This window comes from Schistocerca americana, chromosome 6 (genome assembly GCF_021461395.2).
Source record: "Schistocerca americana isolate TAMUIC-IGC-003095 chromosome 6, iqSchAmer2.1, whole genome shotgun sequence".
Taxonomy (NCBI): domain Eukaryota; kingdom Metazoa; phylum Arthropoda; class Insecta; order Orthoptera; family Acrididae; genus Schistocerca; species Schistocerca americana.
In genome coordinates, this window is record NC_060124.1 from 609,125,784 (window position 1) to 609,151,546 (window position 25,763).

At 42.4% G+C, this 25,763-nt stretch overlaps 1 protein-coding gene across 1 annotated transcript in view; it reads right to left on the reverse strand.

Annotated features, from left to right (window-relative positions):
* Positions 1 to 23,080, reverse strand: part of LOC124620347 — a 96,463-nt gene extending 73,383 nt beyond the window's left edge. The window contains exon 1 of the mRNA XM_047147021.1: positions 22,851 to 23,080. Within this exon, the coding sequence (XP_047002977.1) occupies positions 22,851 to 22,971 (121 nt within the window). The 5' untranslated portion in view covers positions 22,972 to 23,080. The remainder of the gene's footprint in view (positions 1 to 22,850) is intronic.
* Positions 23,081 to 25,763: the final 2,683 nt, after the last annotated feature.

The following is a 25,763-nucleotide window of genomic DNA, read 5'->3' on the forward strand; positions in this document are numbered from 1 at the left end:
CAGAATATTCTTCATTTTATAGCAGTGTAAAACACCTGGAACATAACTTTTGCCCTGGTTTCATGTTAAGTCCTATGCACTGATTCACTTTTAATACTGATTTTATATTTGTTTCTCTGAGGCTACACTTCACTGTCTTCTTATGAATCCGAAATGGATCAAAACAGCTTCTTTGTAGGAAAGAAAACTTATCCAGAAACACTTGCATATGATGATAAACACTAAATTTTCGTGGAACTGTACTTCTTGTGCCCACAGGGTGTATCCCGGATCTCCACAGCAACAAATGTTGGTCCGATTCATCCAGATCATACAGTACAAAGCGAATGCCACATTTTGTTCCGTATGTTGTTTTATGACATTCAGATGCTTGTGTTCTACCAATACTGCAACTTGTTTGAACAAAAGCACCACTAGTACACTCTTCTGCAGCTTTACTTGAAACAAGCTGTCTGCATCATCACTATTACTTGCTAAATCATGTTAAAAGAAACGTAACCAAATACATCTCTGTAAACTTTTATTGTACACAAATGCCTTGCAATAACAAGTTGAAATTTTGACACATATTATGTTCTACTTATTCAAATTTTTCTATTTTCATATGTATGTAACTCTGTTTGTGTGACTGATATGTGCAAGATGAGTTGTGTGCGTGTTTAGGCTACATTAAGCTTGCCACAAAAAAAGAAATTATACCCTTTTTGAGTGAATTATATTTGGCATAGAGGGCACCTACAATATATACCTTTTAACGTATTACATTTTTTTAAATCACATTTTGGAATTTTTTATTTTCCCTCAGAAATGTGTTGGTGTTTTGATTCATAGAGTGTGTTCTCTAAGTGGATGTTACTGGGTTGTAAAAATTTCACTGGACTGTGCGGAATAGTTCCAAAGTTATTAAGACCTGAAGTTGGGTCTGAAGATAAGATTGCCAGATGCGGGTTGCAATTTCCGGGTCACACCACCTTTCTCAAGTCATAATTCTGGAACTAATTGGCAGGGGAACTTAAAATTTTGTACATGAGTGTTCCACACTTGGTACCATTGGTGTGCTAAATTTCAGACAAATCTGATACTATCAGCTGGAACATTTTCTCAAATTGGTTGAATTGACATGGGATGACCCTATTCATACTTGAATGATTGCAGGAGTACAGAATGAAATTATCACAAAGAAAACTATAGCATAGGGAGATAAGAGTACATGACACAGAAGTTACGAAGCAGAAACAATGGATGATAAAATTGAACAGGTTGCTCAGCATGTGTATTTGGGGAGCAAGTTAACTGATGACAGGATGAGTGAAAAAGAAATAAAATCAGGAACTGCAATGAAAAATCAAGACTCCCAGAAACAGAAACACTTACTATGCAGCAAATTGGAGTTAGAGTAAAGAAAAAGGTACGTTGAATACCTCATGTGGTGTGTGTCTCCATAGGACTTTGGAAATTGGGCAGTGAAGAAGCGAGAAAGAGGCAAACTTAAAGTACCGAGATGGATAGAGAAAAATGGAGAAAATAAAATTTTCAGTAAAGCTACAATTTTCAAGGACAGGAGAGCACTCCTTTTCTTGATTTCATGCACTGTGGATCAACAAATACAGTAGAGATGTCTTGTGAAACATTCACAAAACTGTGAAGTGTCATCCGAAACTGCTGGCATGAGCAACTGTTGTCTGGAACAGTCCCCTTCAAGACAACACGTATCCACACACCACTGCCCTCACGAAGGACATGATTCAGTATTTCTGTTGGCAACTTTTCAATCCTACAGTCCTAACCATACATGGCCAGTGATTACAGCCTGAAGATGACAAACTCAAAACTGCCATTGTCAACTAGTTCAATTCCCAGGTGGAAAACTTCTATGCGAAGAGGTTGAAGCAGCTGGCATGTTGTGAAGCGTGCTTAGGGAAGAACTGTGACTGCATGGATAACTAGCATAGATTTGTAAGAAATTAAAATTGCAAGTAATAGCATTTTTCTAAAAAAACAATTTTTTTTATGAGCTGTTTGGCTCCACCCTCCCCCAAACACATTCCCAGCCTTAAAAATTAAATATACTGGCCCACAAATGTTCCTGTAACATTTTCCATAATCAATTTTACATAATATGCTTCATGCACAACCTGTTAAAAATACTTTTTTTACCACAGCTGTGCTGCTCCAGAAGATTGCCTTAAGATATTATTGCACGGAAGTATGAGAAGTACGCTAGCTATCTTGTCTGCAAGTCAACCCAATGAGAGAGATTTCTAAGTACATAGCAGGCATAACTGAGTGCTTCTCAATAGAGTTACGTGCAAGCTGGAGCCACCTCAATTCATTATACATCCGGATGACTAAGAACTTTACACACGGCGCCTTATCGAATATCTGCCCGTTTCTCTCTACTTCTGGCACATGCAAGTTATTTTTATTTGTTCGGAATAGCTTCCTGTAAGTCAACAGAACTGTCTGCTGTCACCCAGTTTTAAACTTGTTCCTCTGCTCTTCAGCCTGTGTCTAGATACTTCCTTGAAGAGTCCTCCAATGTATAAGGTTAACACTTCTTGCTGGTCAAGAGCAGGTGTGGGCCACATACTAAACCTTGCGAGACACCTTGTCAAATGTTTCCCAACTCTCAATTTAGTATTATTTCTGTGAAATAATTTGTTAACACAATCCACTTTTGTCATTAATGCCATATCATTAGTTTCTCCAAGCAGAATCCTCTGTTCTACATAATTAAAGCTGCTGACATGATCACAAAAAGTGGCAAGAAGGTAATTCTCATTTAATTCTCCCAGGACTGAGTTCATAAGATCATATGATCCTTTCTATGAAGAGAAGTCTTTACAGAAACCAAAATGAGCTATAGTAAAAGATTACTGTCTGAAACATTCAATATTCTGTTGCACGTAAGCTTCCCAAAAAAAATTGGAGAAAACAAGATGGAGGGAGATGGATCTTTAATTAGAAATCAGTTTCTTAACTCCCCTAAAGTTTATAAATGGGTGTTACTATTGCATACTTCAGTCTTTCAGGAAATGCTCTTAAGCTCACTTCACACAAATAAGTTATGTGACAGTGGCACGACTGGCCCAGTGCGTGACTGCACCAGTGGTAATGCCGCGACAACACACATTCAAAGTGGCCACTGTGCACTTGAGCAGCTGGGATGGCAAAGTTCTCAGGCAACAATCTTATGTTGATTGCCGTGATTTTGGATGAATGGACAATGGAGCAAAGTTTTATGAATAGTTCAGAATGTCAGAAAATTCACTCTACTTCCTATTGAACTACTTACAAGTTCACATTGAAAAATGAAACACATACTGGAGAAAATGTATCACACCAAGAGAATGGATCGCCTTTTGCTTAAGGTTGGTCAGTACATAATGTAAATAACACACTTTGACAGTTTATTGATAATTAAATATATGAAATCAACATTCATAATTACTGTCTTGTGTTGCAGTCTTTAGTGTTTTCTTCTGTTTGATACTGATTCGGTACTGCTAATACCCTCCGTGAAATCTTTGTCTACCTTTTTTCTGAGATATGGCTACTGGAGATACACTAAACATGATTTCATTGAGTTACCACAGGGGATATAGTACAGTTCACAAAATCGTAAGAGAAATCTACATCACGATTACAGGCAATATAATGGACAAATTTATGACTGCTCCGACAGAAGAAATGTTGAAGAACATCACTACAGATTTTTATTAAATGTGGAATTTTCCCACCTGCATAGAAGCTTCGGATGTGAAACACATTACTATTCAGGCTCCTTCACATGCTACATCAGCTCCCTGCTGCCGTTGGATAAGCAGCTGCAGCAGCAAGTCGTATACCCCTAGCTCACTCATTTGTTACATAGTTTAATTCTTAATTTCTTTGCGTGTTTTTGGTACTTGCATTGTGTAATTCATAAATTTCGGGCGTATTATAGTATTTGAGAGTTGTAGCATCGCGTTTTAGTACCTGAATAGTGTAAATTCGCGTAGTCGTTTGTCTACTGTTTTGTTTTGAACGGCCAGTGTCGGTTGGTCGCAGTCAGTGTGCTCCCTGCCGCCGTTGGATAAGCAGCTGCAGCAGCAAGTCGTATACTCCTAGCTCACTCATTTGTCACATAGTTTAATTCTTAATTTCTTTGCGTGTTTTTGGTACTTGCATTGTTTAATTCATAAATTTCGGGCGTATTATAGTATTTGAGAGTTGTAGCATCGCGTTTTAGTACCTGAATAGTGTAAATTCGCGTAGTCGTTTGTCTACTGTTTTGTTTTGAACGGCCAGTGTCGGTTGGTCGCAGTCAGTGTGCTCCCTGCCGCCGTTGGATAAGCAGCTGAGCAGCAAGTCGTATACTCCTAGCTCACTCATTTGTTACATAGTTTAATTCTTAATTTCTTTGCGTGTTTTTGGTTCTTGCATTGTTTAATTCATAAATTTCGGGCGTATTATAGTATTTGAGAGTGTAGCATCGTGTTTTAGTACCTGAATAGTGTAATTTCGCTTAGTCTCCTTCCGCCGCCGAGCAGTGTCAGCAGTGCGCAAGTAGCAGCATTACTGCATTTACTAGGCAATCTTGTATTTTAATAACCGTTTAAATTTTGTCGATTTGTTTGCGCTCTCTGTAGATTAGTTCAGACGTTCTTTGCAAAACAGTTTTTAGCATGGATAGGGACTGCAACTGCTGTGTTCGGATGCAGGCTGAGTTGGCATCCCTTCGCTCCCAGCTTCAGGCAGTGTTGGCTTCGGTCACACAGCTTGAGGCTGTTGCCAATGGGCATCACTGTGGGGGCCGGGATGGGGGTTTGTCGGGGACGGCTAGCTCGTCCCACGCATCCCCTGATCGGACTACGACTGTGGTTGCCCGGGATACTGCCCGCATTGAGGCTGATCCCTCACCTGTGGTAAAGTGGGAGGTCGTTTCAAGGTGTGGCAGGGGGCGAAAGACCCCCTTCGGCCTGACATGGCTGCTTGTCCTGTTCCAGAGGTTGCCCCTCAGTCTGCAAGATCCGGGCAGTCGCAGAGGGTGGGCTTACTGGTAGTTGGGAGCTCCAACGTCAGGTGCGTAATGGGGCCCCTTAGGGAAATGGCAGCAAGAGAGGGGAAGAAAACCAATGTGCACTCCGTGTGCATACCGGGGGGAGTCATTCCAGATGTGGAAAGGGTCCTTCCGGATGCCATGAAGGGTACAGGGTGCACCCATCTGCAGGTGGTCGCTCATGTCGGCACCAATGATGTGTGTCGCTATGGATCGGAGGAAATCCTCTCTGGCTTCCGGGGGCTATCTGATTTGGTGAAGACTGCCAGTCTCGCTAGCGGGATGAAAGCAGAGCTCACCATCTGCAGCATCGTCGACAGGACTGACTGCGGACCTTTGGTACAGAGCCGAGTGGAGGGTCTGAATCAGAGGCTGAGACGGTTCTGCGACCGTGTGGGCTGCAGATTCCTCGATTTGCGCCATAGGGTGGTGGGGTTTCGGGTTCCGCTGGATAGGTCAGGAGTCCACTACACGCAACAAGCGGCTACACGGGTAGCAGGGGTTGTGTGGCGTGGGCTGGGCGGTTTTTTAGGTTAGATGGCCTTGGGCAAGTACAGAAAGGGCAACAGCCTCAACGGGTGCGGGGCAAAGTCAGGACATGCGGGGACCAAGCAGCAATCGGTATTGTAATTGTCAACTGTCGAAGCTGCGTTGGTAAAGTACCGGAACTTCAAGCGCTGATAGAAAGCACCGAAGCTGAAATCGTTATAGGTACAGAAAGCTGGCTTAAGCCAGAGATAAATTCTGCCGAAATTTTTACAAAGGTACAGACGGTGTTTAGAAAGGATAGATTGCATGCAACCGGTGGTGGAGTGTTCATCGCTGTTAGTAGTAGTTTATCCTGTAGTGAAGTAGAAGTGGATAGTTCCTGTGAATTATTATGGGTGGAGGTTACACTAAACAACCGAACTAGGTTAATAATTGGCTCCTTTTACCGACCTCCCGACTCAGCAGCATTAGTGGCAGAACAACTGAGAGAAAATTTGGAATACATTTCACATAAATTTTCTCAGCATGTTATAGTCTTAGGTGGAGATTTCAATTTACCAGATATAGACTGGGACACTCAGATGTTTAGGACGGGTGGTAGGGACAGAGCATCGAGTGACATTATACTGAGTGCACTATCCGAAAATTACCTCGAGCAATTAAACAGAGAACCGACTCGTGGAGATAACATATTGGACCTACTGATAACAAACAGACCCGAACTTTTAGAATCTGTATGTACAGAACAGGGAATCAGTGATCATAAGGCCGTTGCAGCATCCCTGAATACGGAAGTTAATAGGAATATAAAAAAAGGGAGGAAGGTTTATCTGTTTAGCAAGAGTAATAGAAGGCAGATTTCAGACTACCTAACAGATCAAAACGAAAATTTCTGTTCCGACACCGACAATGTTGAGTGTTTATGGAAAAAGTTCAAGGCAATCGTAAAATGCGTTTTAGACAGGTACGTGCCGAGTAAAACTGTGAGGGACGGGAAAAACCCACCGTGGTACAACAACAAAGTTAGGAAACTACTGCGAAAGCAAAGAGAGCTCCACTCCAAGTTTAAACGCAGCCAAAACCTCTCAGACAAACAGAAGCTAAACGATGTCAAAGTTAGCGTAAGGAGGGCTATGCGTGAAGCGTTCATTGAATTCGAAAGTAAAATTCTATGTACCGACTTGACAGAAAATCCTAGGAAGTTCTGGTCTTACGTTAAATCAGTAAGTGGCTCGAAACAGCATATCCAGACACTACGGGATGATGATGGCATTGAAACAGAGGATGACACGCGTAAAGCTGAAATACTAAACACCTTTTTCCAAAGCTGTTTCACAGAGGAAGACCGCACTGCAGTTCCTTCTCTAAATCCTCGCACAAACGAAAAAATGGCTGACATCGAAATAAGTGTCCAAGGAATAGAAAAGCAACTGGAAACACTCAATAGAGGAAAGTCCACTGGACCTGACGGGATACCAATTCGATTCTACACAGAGTACGCGAAAGAACTTGCCCCCCTTCTAACAGCCGTGTACCGCAAGTCTCTAGAGGAACGGAGGGTTCCAAATGATTGGAAAAGAGCACAGATAGTCCCAGTCTTCAAGAAGGGTCGTCGAGCAGATGCGCAAAACTATAGACCTATATCTCTTACGTTGATCTCTTGTAGAATTTTAGAACATGTTTTTTGCTCGCGTATCATGTCATTTCTGGAAACCCAGAATCTACTATGTAGGAATCAACATGGATTCCGGAAACAGCGATCGTGTGAGACCCAACTCACCTTATTTGTTCATGAGACCCAGAAAATATTAGATACAGGCTCCCAGGTAGATGCTATTTTTCTTGACTTCCAGAAGGCGTTCGATACAGTTCCGCACTGTCGCCTGATAAACAAAGTAAGAGCCTACGGAATATCAGACCAGCTGTGTGGCTGGATTGAAGAGTTTTTAGCAAACAGAACACAGCATGTTGTTATCAATGGAGAGACGTCTACAGACGTTACAGTAACCTCTGGCGTGCCACAGGGGAGTGTTATGGGACCATTGCTTTTCACAATATATATAAATGACTTAGTAGATAGTGTCGGAAGTTCCATGCGGCTTTTCGCGGATGATGCTGTAGTATACAGAGAAGTTGCTGCATTAGAAAATTGTAGCGAAATACAGGAAGATCTGCAGCGGATAGGCACTTGGTGCAGGGAGTGGCAATTGACCCTTGACATAGACAAATGTAATGTATTGCGAATACATAGAAAGAAGGATCCTTTATTGTATGATTAAATGATAGCGGAACAAACACTGGTAGCAGTTACTTCTGTAAAATATCTGGGAGTATGCGTACGGAACGATTTGAAGTGGAATGATCATATAAAATTAATTGTTGGTAAGGCGGGTACCAGGTTGAGATTCATTGGGAGAGTGCTTAGAAAATGTAGTCCATCAACAAAGGAGGTGGCTTACAAAACACTCGTTCGACCTATACTTGAGTATTGCTCATCAGTGTGGGATCCGTACCAGGTCGGGTTGACGGAGGAGATAGAGAAGATCCAAAGAAGAGCGGCGCGTTTCGTCACTGGGTTATTTGGTAACCGTGATAGCGTTACGGAGATGTTTAATAAACTCAAGTGGCAGACTCTGCAAGAGAGGCGCTCTGCATCGCGGTGTAGCTTGCAAGCCAGGTTTCGAGAGGGTGCGTTTCTGGATGAGGTATCGAATATATTGCTTCCCCCTACTTATACTTCCCGAGGAGATCACGAATGTAAAATTAGAGAGATTAGAACGCGCACGGAGGCTTTCAGACAGTCGTTCTTCCCGCGAACCATACGCGACTGGAACAGGAAAGGGAGGTAATGACAGTGGCACGTAAAGTGCCCTCCGCCACACACCGTTGGGTGGCTTGCGGAGTATCAATGTAGATGTAGATGTAGTATTCTTTAATTACAAAAAGATTTTTTTGATAATTTTGTTGGCTCTTGTAGACATTCGATGTAAATTTGTTACTACTGATTTTGAGGCAAATGGAAAGAAATGTGATGGGTATTTTCTTCCAATTAAAATTTAGGTAAAGCACTTCAACCAGGCTCCTTGTGAACGTAAGAGCAAATTCTACCATACCAAACACTGAAAGTCAAGTTCCATAAGTTTTAATGATGTACTTTATGCAACCACATCCAAGAGATAATTTGAACAAGTGTAAGCATAACTTCAGCTCTTGTCTGAGTCATGCCAAGAGGACAATTGAAAACGATTTTGGTATATTTCCTGAAAAATGTAGGCTTTACAACAGGTGGATTAAAGTCACTCTAAAGTATGTAGATTACATAATTACAGCCACTTGCTTACTGTATAATTCCTTTTAAAAGTAGAATAGAACTACATATAATTATGTCACTCAGCAACTGGATACGAGTGGTCGGCGTCACATATTACAAAGGTCACATTTGCAAGGAATGAATGCAACGACATGCATTTCATGTAAGAGAAATTCACTGAATATTTTTGCTCTGAGACTGGATCTCTCCCTTGGTTATCAACAACCTAAATATAAGATAATGTAACACCTATACTGTTAAAACAATGCTCTTTTGCTTACATTGCCACTATACAATTATGTAAATTAAAGATATGTACAAGTATTTCATTGACAGTTGTTTTTATTTTTGCTTCTATTTTAGTCCAAAGTGTATTCTTCAGCTCTGTGTCCATGTACTTGGGATTGGAGAGATCATTCAACAAAGGGAGGTTTCGTACTAATTCAATATGTTTTTCTTTATTCGTGTTTATGATGATAAACTACTGCACAACACAACAATATCACCATGCCAGCTGTGAAGTGTGAACACTGCTCTTTAAATTTCTAGAGCAATACCTTCAAACACATTGGCAGTACAATGGGCTGGTCATAGCACTGTTACACTACTGATGTGTGTGAAGCAGACTTTACTCATAAGCTAGTTACAGAGGCAACACAATGTAGCATGTACTCGACTAATGACTGAAGAAGTGCTGGAGGCAATTGACATCATGAATCCTGCAGGGTTGTCCATCAATCCATAAGAGTACGAGGGGGTGGAGATCTCTTCTGAACAGCACACTGCAATGCTCAATAATCTTCATGTCTGGGGAGTTTGGTGGCCAGTGAAAGTGTTTAAACTCAGAAGAGTGTTCCTGGAGCCACTCTAGCAATTCTTGATGTGTAGGGTGTCGCATTGTCCAGTCCCATATTACTCCAACTGCACATGTCCCACACCATTACAGGGCGTCCACCAGCTTGAATAGTCCCCTGCTGACACGCGGGGTAAATGGATTCATGAGGTTGGCTCCATACTCGTACACGTCCATCAGCTGGATACTATTTGAAACGAGACTCGTCTGACCAGGCAGTATGTTTCCAGTCATCAACAGTCTAATAATGGTGTTGACGGGCCCAGGCAAGGCGTAAATCTCTGTGTCGTGCCATATTGATGGTGTTTCGTTGATGGCCCAGCACTGAAATCTGCAGCAATTTGCAGCAGGGTTGCACTTCTGTCACGTGTCACGATTCTCTTCAGTCGTCGTCCATCCCGTTCTGGCACGATCTTTTTCCAACTGCAGCGATGTCAGATATCTGATGTTTTAGCAAATTCCTTATATTCACGGTATACTCACGAAATGGTCATACGGGAAAATCCCCACTTTATCGCTACCTCTGAGATGCTGTGTCCCATCGCTCATGCACCGATTGTAACACCAAGTTCAAACTCACTTAAATCTTCATAACCTACCATTGTAGCAGCTGTAACCAATCTAACAACTGCACCAGATACTTGATGCTTATATAGGCACTGCCGACCGCAGCGCCATATTCTGTGTGTTTACATATCTCTGTATTTGAATACGACCTGCCTGTACCAGTTTTTTTGGTACTTCAGTGTACATTCCCATTAGAATAATAAAACAATTAAACTAGTTGTAAACATGCTTACTGAACCCCCCCCCCCCCTCCCCCAACCACAAAAAATAGAAATATCAATTTTATATTATATATACTTTCCATGTCTCGTGGGAAAATTACTTTGTTGTGAGCATGCTTCTCCACTGACCTTTAAAACAATGTTATCTGGTGGTATGTGTACTTCCCAAGGCACCTAAAAGACCCAAGAGATATTTCATTACAATAATTAAAAGCTATACCATATTTCATGACAAACAAACTATAGCTGGTGCAGCAAACTACCACTATATTCCAGGAGTAGACCCTCTTCTAACTATAACCTACTGCAGATCCCTCTAACAAAAAACCACGTCCACTTCTTGGAAAAAGGCACAGGCCGTAGTGGAAGTGATCCACAAAACTACCACCCAATATCCTTGTAAAATCTTAGGACATGTTCTGAGCCCACACATAACAAGGTATTTTAACAGAATGACCTCGTCAATCGCAAACAGCATGGATTTCGGAAACACGGATCATGTGAAATCCTACTCACACTTTTCTCACATGACATACTGAAAGCTTTGGATCAAGGCAATCAGGGAGATGCAGAGTTTCTTGTACCTACACTTTGAGCCGTGGTGGCATTTCCTTTCGAATTCCTGGCACCACTAGCTCGATATGCCATGTGTTGTCCCTCTGGTTTGAGGCCACTAAGAACTTTGCTTGAGGTCGTTGATGGGGGATGGGGCGTGTTGTGGCGTGGGGAGTGGTAATGGTCAAGGACAACGGTATGAGAGGTCCGACCGGCGAGTAAGGCAAGCACTTGCACAAGCATCTTGGGCACGAAGTCTGGTGAGTGGTTGCTGGGCATATTTGTGGGCCGATCTGAATCCATGGCTGACTTTGAGTGCAGTCTTTGTGCATAGCCTGGCCAGCCGGCTCCACCAATGTGAGAGTAGAAGCCAGTGTCACTGGGCTGAGTTCTGGGCAAGCTTCAGGTTCAATTTGTGAACTCCAATTAAGTTTTGGATTTTGAGGTTTTAGCTGTTGTTATTGAAGCCCCGCCTGTTTTGCATTTGGTAATTTTACTTAACTTAAGCTCTTATCATTGAAGGCATGTCTGATCTGCAGTGGAGGGACACCAGCCTCCATCAGTACGCTGGTCACCGGACTCGTCCTAAAAGCTCCTGTTGCTAATTGAACCCCACAGTGTCACACAGAGTCGAGTAAATGCAATGCTGAGGGCGCTGCCAAACCAAAAACCATACTTCCATAGTCAGTTCAGGATTGACAAAGGCTCTGTAGAGATGCAGCAGCTTACAGCGATCTGCACCCTTATTTGGTGCTGCTCAGGCAACTGAGGGCATTGAGTTGCTGCCAGCACTTCTGCTTAAGCTGACAAATATTGGGGAGCCAAGTCAATCGAGTGTCGAAAACCAGCCCTAGGAATTGATGTGTCTCCACTACAGTGAGTGGATCGTCATTAAGGTAAAGTGTGCGTTCCGGATGAATGGTATGATGCCGACAGAAGTACAAGACACACGACTTTGCGGCTGAAAACTGGAAGCCATGGGCTACAGCCCATGACTGTGCTTTGTGGATAGTTCCCTGGAGGTGCCGCTCAGCAACAACAGTACTGGAGCAGCAATATGAAATGCAGAGGTCGTCTGCATACAGAGAAGGTGAAACAGAGAGCCGGACAGCTGCTGCTAGACCTTTAATGGCCACTAAAAATAGAGACACAATACAGGGCCCTGCAGGACCCCATTCTCCTGGATATGTATGGAACTATGGGGATCACCAACTTGGACATGGAAAGTACAGAGCGACAGGAAGTTTCGGATAAAAATCGCGAGTGGTCTCGGAGACCCCACTCACACAATGTAGCAAGGATATGATGTCGCCAAGTCGTGTCATATGCTTTAAGGAAGTCAAAAAAGACAGCAATCAGGTGTTGTCTTCTGGAAAAGGCTGTTCGGATGGCAGACTCGATGGACACAAGATTATCAGTGGTAGAGCGACCCTGGTGGAAGCCGCTTTGACGTGGAGCCAGCAAGCCATGTGACTCCAGGACCGAACCCAACCGCCGACATACCACACGTTCCAGCAGCTTACAAACAACGTTGGCGAGACTGATGGGCCGATAGCTATCCACACCAAGCGGGTTTTTACCGGGTTTGAGCAACGGAATGATGGTGCTCTCAAGCCATTGCGATGGAAAGCTGCCATCACACCAGATCTGGTTGAAGATGACGAAGAGATGTCGTTTGTAGTCAAATGAGAGATGTTTAATCATCTGGCTGTGGATGCGATCAGGCCCAGGAGCTGTGTCGGGGCGATGTGAAAGGGCACAAAGGAGCTCCTACTCTGTAAATGGGGGCGTTATATGATTCACTGCAGCATGTAGTGAATGAGAGGGCGATCCCTTCCAGCTGCCATTTGAGTGTACGAAAGGCTGGGGGGTAATTCTCCAATGCAGAGGCTAGAACAAATCGCTCAGTAAAGTGCTCGGCAATCACGGTTGCGTCGGTACATAACTCGCCATTTATAGCAACACCGAGGACAGCTGTTGGGGCCTGGTACCCGAAAAGACATTTGATCTTTGTCCAGACTTGGGAAGGTGGCGTGTGGCACCCAATGCTGGAGACGTTTCTCTCCCAACACTCCTCCTTCCGTCGTTTGATAAGGTAACGAACGTGGGCACAGAGCAGTTTAAAGGCTTTGAGGTGCTCCAGGGAAGGGTGCCGCTTATGCTGCTGTAGAGCTCTCCGACACTCCTTAATTGCTACAGTGACTTCCGGTGACCACCAATGGACTGCCTTACGCCTCGGGAATTCTAAAGAGCGAGGGATCGCGCTTTCTGCCGCAGAAACAATTGTGCTAGTCACCTGCTCAACCATCACACAGATACATGGATGTTACTGTGTGTCACACGGATACATGGATGTTACTGTGTGGGGGAGATTCAGCGGTGACAACAGAGGTGAAATTTCCCCATTCCACCTTGATAAAAGCCTATCTGGGCAGGCGTTCGCATACCTGACGCTGGGGCAGTGACAGGAACATGGGGAAGTGGTCACTACCGAACAGGTTATCATGTGCTCTCCAGTGGATAGCTGGGACAAGTCCCGGGATGCAAATTGATAAATCAATGGCCGAGTAACTACCACGAGCCACACTGAAATGTGTGGTGGCCCCAGTATTTAAGAGGCAGAGGTTGAATTGCGACAGTAAAGTTTCGACATCTCTGCCTCGGCCAGTAAGAATGGTACCACCCCACAAGGGGTTACGGGCATTAAAAACTCCCCAAAGTAGGAAAGGTTTACGGAGTTGATCAATCACTACGGTTCCTGTAATATCCCTTATAGCCGTGGAGGGCAAGGGTCCGCATTGCTGGGAACCAAGTTTCCTGGAGGGCAATGCAGATAGCAGGTGTGAAGGTTAACACAGTTGCAATAGCTCAGCCAGGCGGTGGGAAAAACTGCCGCAATTCCACTGGAGGATGGCAACGTAAGACTGGGAAGGCATGGAACATTCAGTGAGGCAGTTTACGCCTCAGAGTCACCTGCTGCCATCGATTTATTGCCTGAGCAGTCTATATCCATTGTGTCTGAGGGTCTGGCGAGATCTAGGTCCTCAGCAGACGCCAAAATCTCCATCCCATCCTCGGCCACAGAGCTTTTATGTAGCGGTGGTGTGGGTTCCACCGCAATTTCCTTGGTCTTAGGGGTTTTCTTTTTGGATTTCTCTTGCTGCTCCTTGGGTTTCCCTGGCTGGGAGGACTTCACTGGCTCAGTCTCCGGGACTGAGGATGAGTGTGAAGCCCTACGACCAGCTGCTTTTGGGCTCTTCAGCCATTGGCAGCTGTCGTCTTTCCCACTAGAAGAAACCTGGGAAGGGAGTGACCCAAGGGACCCCTCCCTAGTGAGAGAAGCCGAAGAAGACTTATGTTTCTCCAGCTTAGAAGTGGGGGTGGATGTCCCCGATGGTTGGGGGGTGAGGGAGGGGGAGGTGTTGCTCCCGAAGTAGGTGGTGCAAGAGCAACAGGGAGGGAAATGACTCCCACCATCAAGGGGGCAGGTGTAGTCTTACGACTCTGAGAGGCAACCTGGTTGGTGGAGCTGATGGTGCCATAACTGTTGTAGGGGTGGCATAAGACGATGTCATACCCACAGGATGCAGGCGTTCAAATTTTCTCTTAGCCTCAGTGTAGGTCAGTCTATCCAGGGTCTTGTACTCCATAATTTTCCTTTCTTTCTGGAGAATCCTGCAGTCAGGTGAGCAAGGTGAATGGTGCTCTCCACAGTTGACACAGATGGGAGGCGAGGCACAAGGAGTATTGGGATGTGATGAGCATCCGCAATCTCGGCATGTGACGCTGGAAAGACAGCGGGAAGACATATGACCGAACTTCCAGCACTTAAAGCACCGCATCGAAGGAGGGCTTTACATCACATTGGTAGACCATCACCTTGACCTCCTCGGGCAATGTATCACCCTCAAAGGCCAAGATGAAGGCACTGGTGGAAACCTGATTATCCTCTGGAGCCCGGTGGACACGCCGGACGAAATGTACACCTCGCCACTCTAAATTGGCGCGCAGCTCATCGTCAGACTGGAAAAGAAGGTCCCTGTGAAACATGATACCCTGGACCATATTTAAGCTCTTATGGTCACCAGCTTGTCACAAGTGAGTAACCCCCGTGACTGGGCAGAGGATGCTGTTTTGATCAAGACTGACCCAGATCTCATTTTGGACAAGCCCTCCACCTCCCCAAACTTGTCCTCTAAATGCTCAACAAAAAAACTGAGGCTTTATCATCATGAAACATTCCCCATCAGCTCTCAAACATACAAAGTACCGGGGCGAATAAGATCCGCTGCCATCATTAGCCTGACGTTCCTCCCATGGTGTGGCCAGGGAGGGGAACGATTTGGGGTCGTACTTCTGTGCATTGAATTCCGCTCGTGATCGCTTAGAGATGGCTGGTGTTTCATCACCAGCAAGAGATGATGGACTACGCTTCATTGCGTGTCATCCGCCCTTATGCCTCCCACTCCGACCAGGGGCCCTCCCCATGGGCACCACCCAGCCACAAGAAAAAGGCCACCTGGCAGGATGGCCACTGCTGGGAGTCCCGATGCCCCAGGGGGATGTTCATCTACCCCTTGGCATACGTGAGGAGTTAACGGAGCAGGCATCAGCATAGCGACCCCTGTGTGGTCAGGGGGGCTACAAGCAACAGGGTACATGGTGGCCCCACCACAACAGACTGGCTACTGAGCTGGATATCAGGTGCAAAGAAGTTCATGGTCATCGTCAATGCAGAAATCAACACTGCATAGTGCATGGTGGAAAACGCACCCAGGAAGGTGTCCTCACCCAAGAGATGGAGAATGGGGAGGACTGCAATGCGATGACGAGAAAGTGGGCTAAAGATCTCAATGCACGATGGACACAATGCACCTTGTAAGGCGCTCTTCCCCAACTGGCTCACTGTTCGGGAAAATTTTGAAGAATGGAGGTCAAACCCTACAGGGGACCATCACATAAAGGCCGAAATATGTGAAACTCCTTTTAGTTGCCTTGTACGACAGGCAGGAATACCTCGGGGCCTATTCTAACTCCCGGACCCACAGGGGGGTGACTTCTTGTCTAGAAGGTTGTAGATACGAAACTCATGAAAAATAGTAATTTTTTTTTATTTCCAAATCCAATCAAAAACCTACATTTTTATTCAGTTACCTGATACAAATGTATTTTTTAAATTTCTAGTTCTTCACTGTATCGTTTTCATTAGTGTACTGACTTTTTTTATTTGCCCTTATTTTTCTATCATTCTTTTTTTCATTTTAAATGCGCCAGTAGTCTATAATCTATAACAAGTGCCAACCAGGACTGCACTTCGGTTGGTAAAACGGCAGTTCGTGTAGCCAAGTGTGAGGATAGTTTCAGGTTACCAACAAATGACAGTAAGAAATTGCAATTTGTTTTCCAGTGCTGAAACTGACATTTTTCTGTCTTGAGTTTGCTCATAGAGATTAGCTGTAACTGACATGAACAAAGCTGTTATGATTTTAGTTCGCCACAGACTTTTGGCTGCTGTTTTCTCGGATACACTGCACATCATGAGGTTGTGGGTTGGCTTCGGTCATGGCTTTAAATTCAGGGCTACAAAACATGTTTTGTGCCGCAGTTTAGTCATTGGTCACTTACAATCAGTTGTCGACAGAGCATCTCTTCTCTCTGTTATACCTCATGGTAGCCGCTTCCAACATTGCTCCGCGTTGCACATTAACAGTGTTTGTTAAGTGACACACTGTGTGTGTGTGTGTGTGTGTGTGCCACTTATAACGAAGTGATAGCCGGCAGCCAATGTGACAACACTGTAGTCGCAAGTGATGGACATCAACTATCAAGTAATTTTAATCAGACTATAGTAAGTACTTCATATTAAACCATCAGATAAAAGCAACAAAAGTCAGACTGAGCACGTTTGTAGCAGAATACAATTGTTCTTTCAACATAATGGAACGTTTACTGCAATTTGTTAACTCAGTTCATCCAGATAAAGAGATTTCAAAAAAAGTTACTTGGAGGTGGACAAAAGTGACATCCATCATGAAGAGTGTTACTGGCATTGACAGCTAACACAGGGTGTGACTAGAGACTAGAGAAAATACATTTCCTCTAACTGTGGATGAATCCACAGATATAAGCATTACAAAACAATTGTGTCTAGTCACACGTGTTAATGCAGGGGATATTATTGATACTTTTTATGAGCTTCTGCCTGTAAGTGATGGAACAGTATAATTCCGTTAGAAAATTGTTAGTTCATTGGCAGCAAACTGACATGTTGCAGCATTTGCCTGTACGGCCATCAACCCACATGGCACAATAACAACAGAAAACAGTTTTGCAGCAGTTCCACTAGGCGTCCCCAGCAGCACCACCAGGGCAGACATTTGTATCAGCGACCCAAGTGACTTAAAACAGTTCCTGCGACATCCTGGCATGTGACAGTATTTAGGCCCGCGCACCACTGTCCAGAGAGAGTTCATGTCAAGCGAGAGCTACCGATGGACGTCTACTCCACTATGACGCCGCCGCCAGCTGTCGACCGGCTGTCTCTTCGATGGACACCGGCTGGCCTCTGCAACTCCACCAACTGTCCAGTCGCCACGGTTGAATGGTTCACAAACTTTGGCAGCACATTGATTAATATCACTCTGCACACACTAAAAGTTAACTTTTGTGGAACGTGGTTTCCCTGTCCAGTAGAAGAACATTGTAAAACATTAGTTTGTGGAAAACTCTACTAAGTATGGCACTGAGTTGTCGAACTCAGCTCGTCACTCATTTTAGAGTGTTAATTGTGTTTGGTTCATCAGATTAGACGAACATACTATCTTTTTTTTCAAAAAAACTAATATCCCCTACAAAGAAAATTTACTGGGGTTTGCAGCAGACAAAGCTTCTACTATGATGGAAAAGAGAGAATCTTTTTACACTCCTCCAAGCCGATGTTCCAAACTCACGAGCTGCGACAATAAAGTAATGAGACTGATTTTCTTTGCAAGAAGTAGCAACCCCGCAGGCATCCGTACGCACAATATCTTTGACCTTGGTCTATAAGCTACTTCTAGTCCAAGCGGCACAATGATGCAGCTTCTCAGTTGTGAGTTGTGCTGTAACAAGTTAACATGTGTTTGTGTCTCTCATCACTGAAATGGAACCGCATAATATTGCGCAATGGTATGCCATTTCTTTTTGCACTAAATTGGGTGAAAACGCGACGAAAACTTACAGTAAGCTTCAGAAGGCTTTTGGAGAGGAGGTTATGTCAAGAGCTCAAGTTTTTTGTTTGCATAAAATGTTTAGTAGAGGCTGAACTAATGTTGAAGATGAAGTCTGCAGTGTACAATCATCAACCTCACAGATGGATGTCAACTTGGCCAGGGTGCATGAACTCGTACGATCTGATCGGAGATTATCCGTGAAAATGATTGCAGAAGAACATTAATTGAGAAACGGTTCGTCTAATAACAACTGAAGATCTTGGTATGAGAAAAATTTGTGCAAGAATCACGATAACATGCCATCCCATACTGCTCTGTATGTGTAGCAATTTTTAACCTCAAAACAAATTTCAGTACTACCAAAATGGCGGTCAAGGGGCACAATTTTCAAACGACACAAGATGTCCAAAAAGCTGTGACAAGGGCCTTGGAGGATATTAAGGTGCGTTTACACTGCCATTTGTATCGGCACATGTATGAGATACATGTATATGCGACTTTGCGACATGTATCGCGACTTGTATGAGATGACAAGTATCAACCTCATACATGTACGGGCGTGCGTTTACACTGGTTGATATGTATCACTGTGCGATAGCTTTCGACGACAATTTCGAAGATTTCACATTTTTATGTGCTGGTACACTTGCTCTTTTGGAAGATGATAGTAAGAAAAGGCGGAGGAAGCGTAGATGGTGGCAGAGAGAGTTTCTCGCGAATTAACGCTAAAGGATGCCGCATATTTTAGAAATTATGTTAGGATGAGTATGGAGGATTTCCGCGGTTTGTTATCACTTGTGGCTCCTCTTGTGTCCAAAAGCAACACAAACTTTCGGGAAGCGATTCCACCAGAGGATCAGTTGGAAGTAACACTCCATTTTTTGGCCACTGGGGAGTCCTCTTGAAACGAAGATTTCATTACGAAACATTTGCATTGTCGCGCGTTTGCTAATGCCAACGTCTCGCACACGATTGTCGGCATCCGTTGTCAACATTATCACGCGAGGCCGCCGGAATAATAGCAAAAAATTGATATACGTGCCAGATGCATGAAAAAATTATAGAATGTATTACATACTCTGATATATATAAAACTTTTACCTTCAATTCTTGGCATAAAACTTGCACAATAGCCTCACAAACACGAAGAATAATGTTGCATATGGCACTTTTTGATGTTCTATGCAGATACATTAACGTCGAAACGATAGTCGGCACCTCCAAAACTCAAACAGCAGCCAAAGAGCCTGGTACTACGCATGCGCTAATCGTCAAAATAAGCGGCAGGCGACAAGACGACAGGAAAGGATAGTACTGCGCATGGGCGAGTTCTTCAAATGTCGCTCATACATGTCACGTATATGGCCAAAAAGCGATATACAAAATGTATACGTGACATGTATGAGCTCGAGGGTCCGCATTCAAGTTCCGTGAATTTTTGTATGAGGTGATGTATCGCGACATGTCAAATTGACATGTCGCGATACATGTATCCCAGTGTAAACGTACCTTTACAGAAGGTGAGTTCCAGAAATGTTACCATCATCAATGGCAGAAGTGCTGGAAAAAGTGTGTGGAATCAGAAGGGAACTACTCTGATGGAGACAACACTAAACTTGACTAAAACGGTAAGCAACATTTTTTTTTTCCCACATCAGTCTCATTACTTATTGTCGCACCTCGTGTATGTCATGAGGTGCATTTACTATTCATTTAACCTCTGTGCCTCTTATGTAATCTGCACCAGGTAGTAAAGGCATCGATAAAAATATTTGTTCAATTCTTAAACTGTAATAAATAATATGTAAATAAATAATATTAGTTACCAATTTTGCGTTCTTGTCACGACTAAATAACATTAAATGACAGCTACGGTTCGTCTCCATTGCAATTCCTTACAGAATTCTATTTTTTTTTTCCTTTTTTTTAGGGTTTTTGTCCACTTCTTTCACTCCAACATTGTTGGCAACACTGGCTCACCCTCATTAATATAATAGTTTATGTATATAGAGATGAAGATTGGTCTTATTAAACTTCCCTGGGGCATTCCTATGACTACCTTTGTCTCTGACGAATACCCGCCATCCAGGACAATAAGTCCACTACTGGGTTTCTCAACTTAAAAAAAGTCTTTAAACCTCACACATATCTGAGAACCTAATCCATTTGATATGACCTTCGTTAACGGACTGCAATGTGACACTGTGCCAAATCCTTTCAGCAAATTTAGGAATATGGAATATACCTGTTCTCCTTCATTACTTGTTTGCAGGATATTGTGCAAGAAAAAGGCAGCATAGTATGTAGACACACATGAAATTTATTCGCAGTCGTGGATACGGACAACTATCAGCTGTATAATGGAATGATGACAATGACCAGGATTTAAACCCAGATTTTCAGTTTATCGTGAGTGGTTGCCTTGCCATTTGGCTAACTGAGCATGGCTCACAGCCAGAACCAAGTTTCCATATGTTGTCAACTGTTCTGCTGGACACCTTACAGTTGTTTGCAGAATGTAGAATGGCCAGTGACAAAAACTTTCCTGCCTTAATCTTGTCATTGGAAATTTGTTGTAAGTTACAGTGACACATCAGTTTTGGAGAGCAAGGATTCACTGCTATTACAATAAACCACAAGCAAAACTTGGGAAATGCCTCCACATTCAGTAACGGGGATAATATTCCCCAGTCATCATTAATCTATTTATTAAATCTTCAATTATCCCTCTTTCTCTGAAGCGCTCTACAGGTCTATCAAGAGCCATAATTTCTCTGCACTATGTTCTCATTAAATGATGGATGATCCTTTAACAGTTTCAAGTTAACAAGGGATGAAACATGTTGAACAATTCCATTACCAAGTTCCTAAAATTATTGCCACAGTCTTGAAAAATTAAAACAGAAGGACAATTTCTCAAGTGTGCCTTCTCTCAATGTAAATACAGTCTGTTTCATACACCTGTGTCTCATCTTGTCAGCTTGGAATTATGTTTTTTGAGTGTGGTCAACATCCATTCTGCTACAAGGGTATTGTACAGAAAGTCTCCTACAGTGCATGCTACAACTAAGTACCAGTAAATCCATTTAACTACGCACAGCAACATTTACTTTATGTTGGCAGGAAGCTGCTACACAGTGTGAGATGGAGGGAACAGCTGCAAATCCCCTTCATTTTCTACCACTGTTGCCATTGCCGCAGATGATGTATGAAGACATGTAGTGCCTCCTGGCATGAATTAGAACCTGAGCGATCGGAAATTTTGAGGTACAAAACTTTGCCATGCACAGTATGTCTTAGCACTCCCAGTGGAGTTTCTTTAAACATTTAGCTGATGCTTACACACCAATTAAACAAACTTTGAATGAACACCAAACACCACAGCTCTTTAACTCTTCTCTCACTCTTCCAGTAACCCAGCTCCAAAAGACTGTGAATGTTAATGTGGACTATAAACAACAATAGAGCAAATGACTGCCACAGCTAAATGACATGGCTAAAAACTAACCTTTTTGTTTTTGTCGCTAGCTTGTAACATATAGGCCTATCCCTCAATAAGGAAAAACACAACTCCCTTCTTGCATATACATATGTCAATAAAGCCTCCCCTCTTCGTCACTCCCATCCTTGCCCTCAGCTCTACCTTGTTCTCATCTACCATGTCACACATCCTATTCTACACTCTCTGTAATCAGGACCCAGTGCCCGTGTCTGTTTGTTTGTGTGTGTGTGTGTGTGTGTGTGTGGAGAGTAGTACTATTCAATTAAAATGGTTGCCAATTTATTTAAAATTACAAAAGTTTAAAACAGCATGACAACATATACTAAAATAGTCACCTATTATATATACATGAGCATAAGCTTTGGTAATGGGTAACAATAAGAAATTGTTTTGAGGGCTTTCCTGGTCTCTAGAAACATAACACCACCCTGTGCTCCACTATCTACAGTCCTCTGGATCTCATGAATGAATTGCCTATCCAGTAAACAAATGGAACGTGCGTTCGTGAACATTCTACATAGAACCACAATTCCCGCATTAAAAGACTATCGTTACACAAAAAGTAATAAACAGCAGAAATTAAAATAAGTAATGTAACTTATGTTATTTTTTCCGGAACCATTTCACTAACGAAACAGCATCGATAACACTGTCAACTAAGATTCCAATTAGGCCTACTTTGAGAGTAAAACAAATCCTATTTACTAACAAAAACCAAAAATTAATTTGCCTTTTACGTTGAATTGTAAAAATTATGAAGACACATAACACGATTTAACAACTTCCCTAAAGTAACATAGGATTCCATGCTATACAAAGCATTGAACCTGGAGGCAATTCTCTTACGAGGTACAGGATGGACTGTTAATACTCAATAACAATGGGATAGATTATACACATACTGCCTGCTCCCGACATCTTATGGTTCATTAATATATGTCACTCGAATAGTATACACACAGTAACCAACAGCTGAGCGCAATGACAATGTTCGAATACGTTCAACTGAACGATTCACGTGCAAACCATAAAGAGAACACTCACTCACTCACCTCACTCTCTTCATTAGGGTATCAGTAGTACTATAACTCAACTACTTACCTCTACTCCGCTTCCCATCTGCTCCATTTACTTTGTGTTCGGCACTACACGGGTTTTGCCCTGTAGATTTCCGTTTACTTGGCTGCCCGAAATAAGAAAACAACGTATTCTTCTGTGACATATCTCACCCTGTCGTGTTCACACTTTGTCACCGCATAAACAATATTGCCGCCAAAACTCGCCCACATGCGCTCAAAGCAGTATTTTGTTCTCTTTGGCATCATGTGAACTGTGAACACAGACAATCCGTATGAAAACAAAGCGCATTGAAAACAAGTTCTGCCATCTAGCGTCAAGGCGAGTAAGCCCATGCAAATAAATTAACGCCACTTAGCAGTGACGAAGTTCAAATGGAGCGTAAAGATTTTTCAACAAAGGAAACAAACACTCTCATTTTGAATAAAATAAATATTTATTGATTATGTGCAGGTTACATAGGTTGTTGTTGTTGTTGTGGTCTTCAGTCCTGAGACTGGTTTGATGCAGCTCTCCATGCTACACTATCCTGTGCAAGCTTCTTCATATCCCAGTACCTACTGCAACCTACATGCTTTTGAATCTGCTTAGTGTATTCATCTCTTGGTCTCCCTCTACGATTTTTACCCTCCACGCTGCCCCCCAGTACTAAATTGGTGATCCCTTGATGCCTCAGAACATGTCCTACCAACCGATCCCTTCTTCTAGTCCAGTTGTGCCACAAATTTCTCTTCTCCCCAATTCTATACAATACCTTCTCATTAGTTATGTCATCTAATCTTCAGCATTCTTCTGTAGCATCACATTTCAAAAGCTTCTATTCTCTTCTTGTCTAAATTATTTGTCGCCCATGTCTGACTTCCATACATGTTTACACTCCACACAAATACTTTCAGAAACGACTTCCTGACATTTACATCTTTACTCGATCTTAGCAAATTTTTCTTCTTCAGAAACGCTTTCCTTGCCGTTGCCAGTCTACATTTTATGTCCTCTCTACTTCGACCACCATCAGTTATTTTGCTCTCCAAATAGCAAAACTCATCTAATACTTTAAATGTCTGATTTCGTAATCTAATTCCCTCAGCATCACCCGACTTAATTAGACTACATTCCATTATCCTCGTTTTCCTTTGTTGATGTTCATCATATATCCACCTTTCAAGACACAGTCCATTCCGTTCAATTTCTCTTCCAGGTCCTTTGCTGTCTCTGATAGAATTACAATGTCATCGGCGAACTTCAAAGTTTTTATTTCTTCTCTGTGGATTTTAATTCCTACTCCAAATTTTTCTTTTGTTTCCTTTACTGCTTGCTCAATATATAGATTGAATAACATTGGGGAGAGGCTACCACCCTGTCTCACTCACTTCCCAACCACTTCTTCCCTCTCATGCCCCTCGACTCTTATAACTGCAATTTGGTTTCTGTACAAAATGTAAATAGCCTTTCGCTCCCTGTATTTTACCCTGCCATCTTCAGAATTTGAAAGAGAGTATTCCAGTCAACATCGTCAAAAGCATTCTCTAAGCCTATAAATGCCATAAACGTAGGTTTGCCTTTTCTTAATCTAGCTTCTAAGATAAGTCGTAGGGTCAGTATTGCCTCACATGTTCCATCATTTGTATGGAATCCAAACTGATCTTTCTGAGGTTGGCTTCTACCAGTTATTCCATTTGTCTGTAAGGTATTTGTGTTAGTATTTTGCGGCCATGACTTATTAAACTGATAGTTCAGCAATTTTCACATCTGTCAACACTTGCTTTCTTTGGGATTGGAATTATTATATTCTTCTTGAAGTCTGTGAGTATTTCGGCCTGTCTCATACATATGTAAGTAATGATTTACAATTAATGCTCCTAGGAGCCAAGTTACCCAAATATTTCAGACATATATTTTTCTCGCTGTTTTTTTCGGGAAACTTACTCATTAAATTATCTGTATCCGAAGACGATTTTAGTTTTTCGCAATGTTCTGCCTCTATAGACAGCACTGACAGGCCTGAAAGCCGATTTTGGCTCATAGAAGTCTTAAGATAGTTTTTAATCAGTTTTAATTTCGAAAAACTTTTGTCAGCTTTGCAGTTGTTACAGGAAGAGCAATAACAGGAAAAATGTTGTTATTATCTCCAGAATACTGGATGCAAGGCTATTGAATTTAATCAGTAATAATTCTGTGAGTACCTTAAGGACATGGATTTTCTGAATTTCAGTTATTATGTACATTTTCAAAGAAATTAATTGTGCACACAGATCAAATGACATGTCTTTACTGTATTTAGCAATCATTTTTCCCATTTCCTCTTTTATTATTTCATTCGAAAATGATAAGAGTTTCTCATGTTGTAACACTTCGAATGTATTACTCAGATTATGGAAGCTTTGAAATCTTTGTTTAGTTTGATAAATTAATATATCTTAACAAAAATAGTACATATTGTCTTTGAAGTATGATTCCAGGTCTGAAATTCCCTCATCTTCTAATAACTCATCAAAATATCGCTTCATCATCAATACTCTTTCATTTTTGAAATCAATGATTAACCCTCACTCTTTTTCTAGGTCTCTGGACTCGTTTAGCAAACTATGGAACGAATTTTGGTTTATTATTTCGCTCAGTCTATTCAAAACATTACTTAGTAAAACACTAAGATTTTCATACTGTATAACCTTAGAAACTGCATTAACGCTGTCAAGTAATGAATCAAAAAAGGCGACAAGCACTATAAAGTCCTAGTTCTCTAAAACATTAATTATACTTTTAAAATCGTCATGCTCGTCTATTTTAGTGGAAATTAAATATATCTGGTACAAAGTTTTCATTATTAATGAATATTTGTTCTTTATAGCTGATAAAGGGTCATGTCTTCAAAATCACCCACTATGGCATACTTTTTTTAAGGGTAGTTTTATATTTTCAATATTTATCGTTACTCAG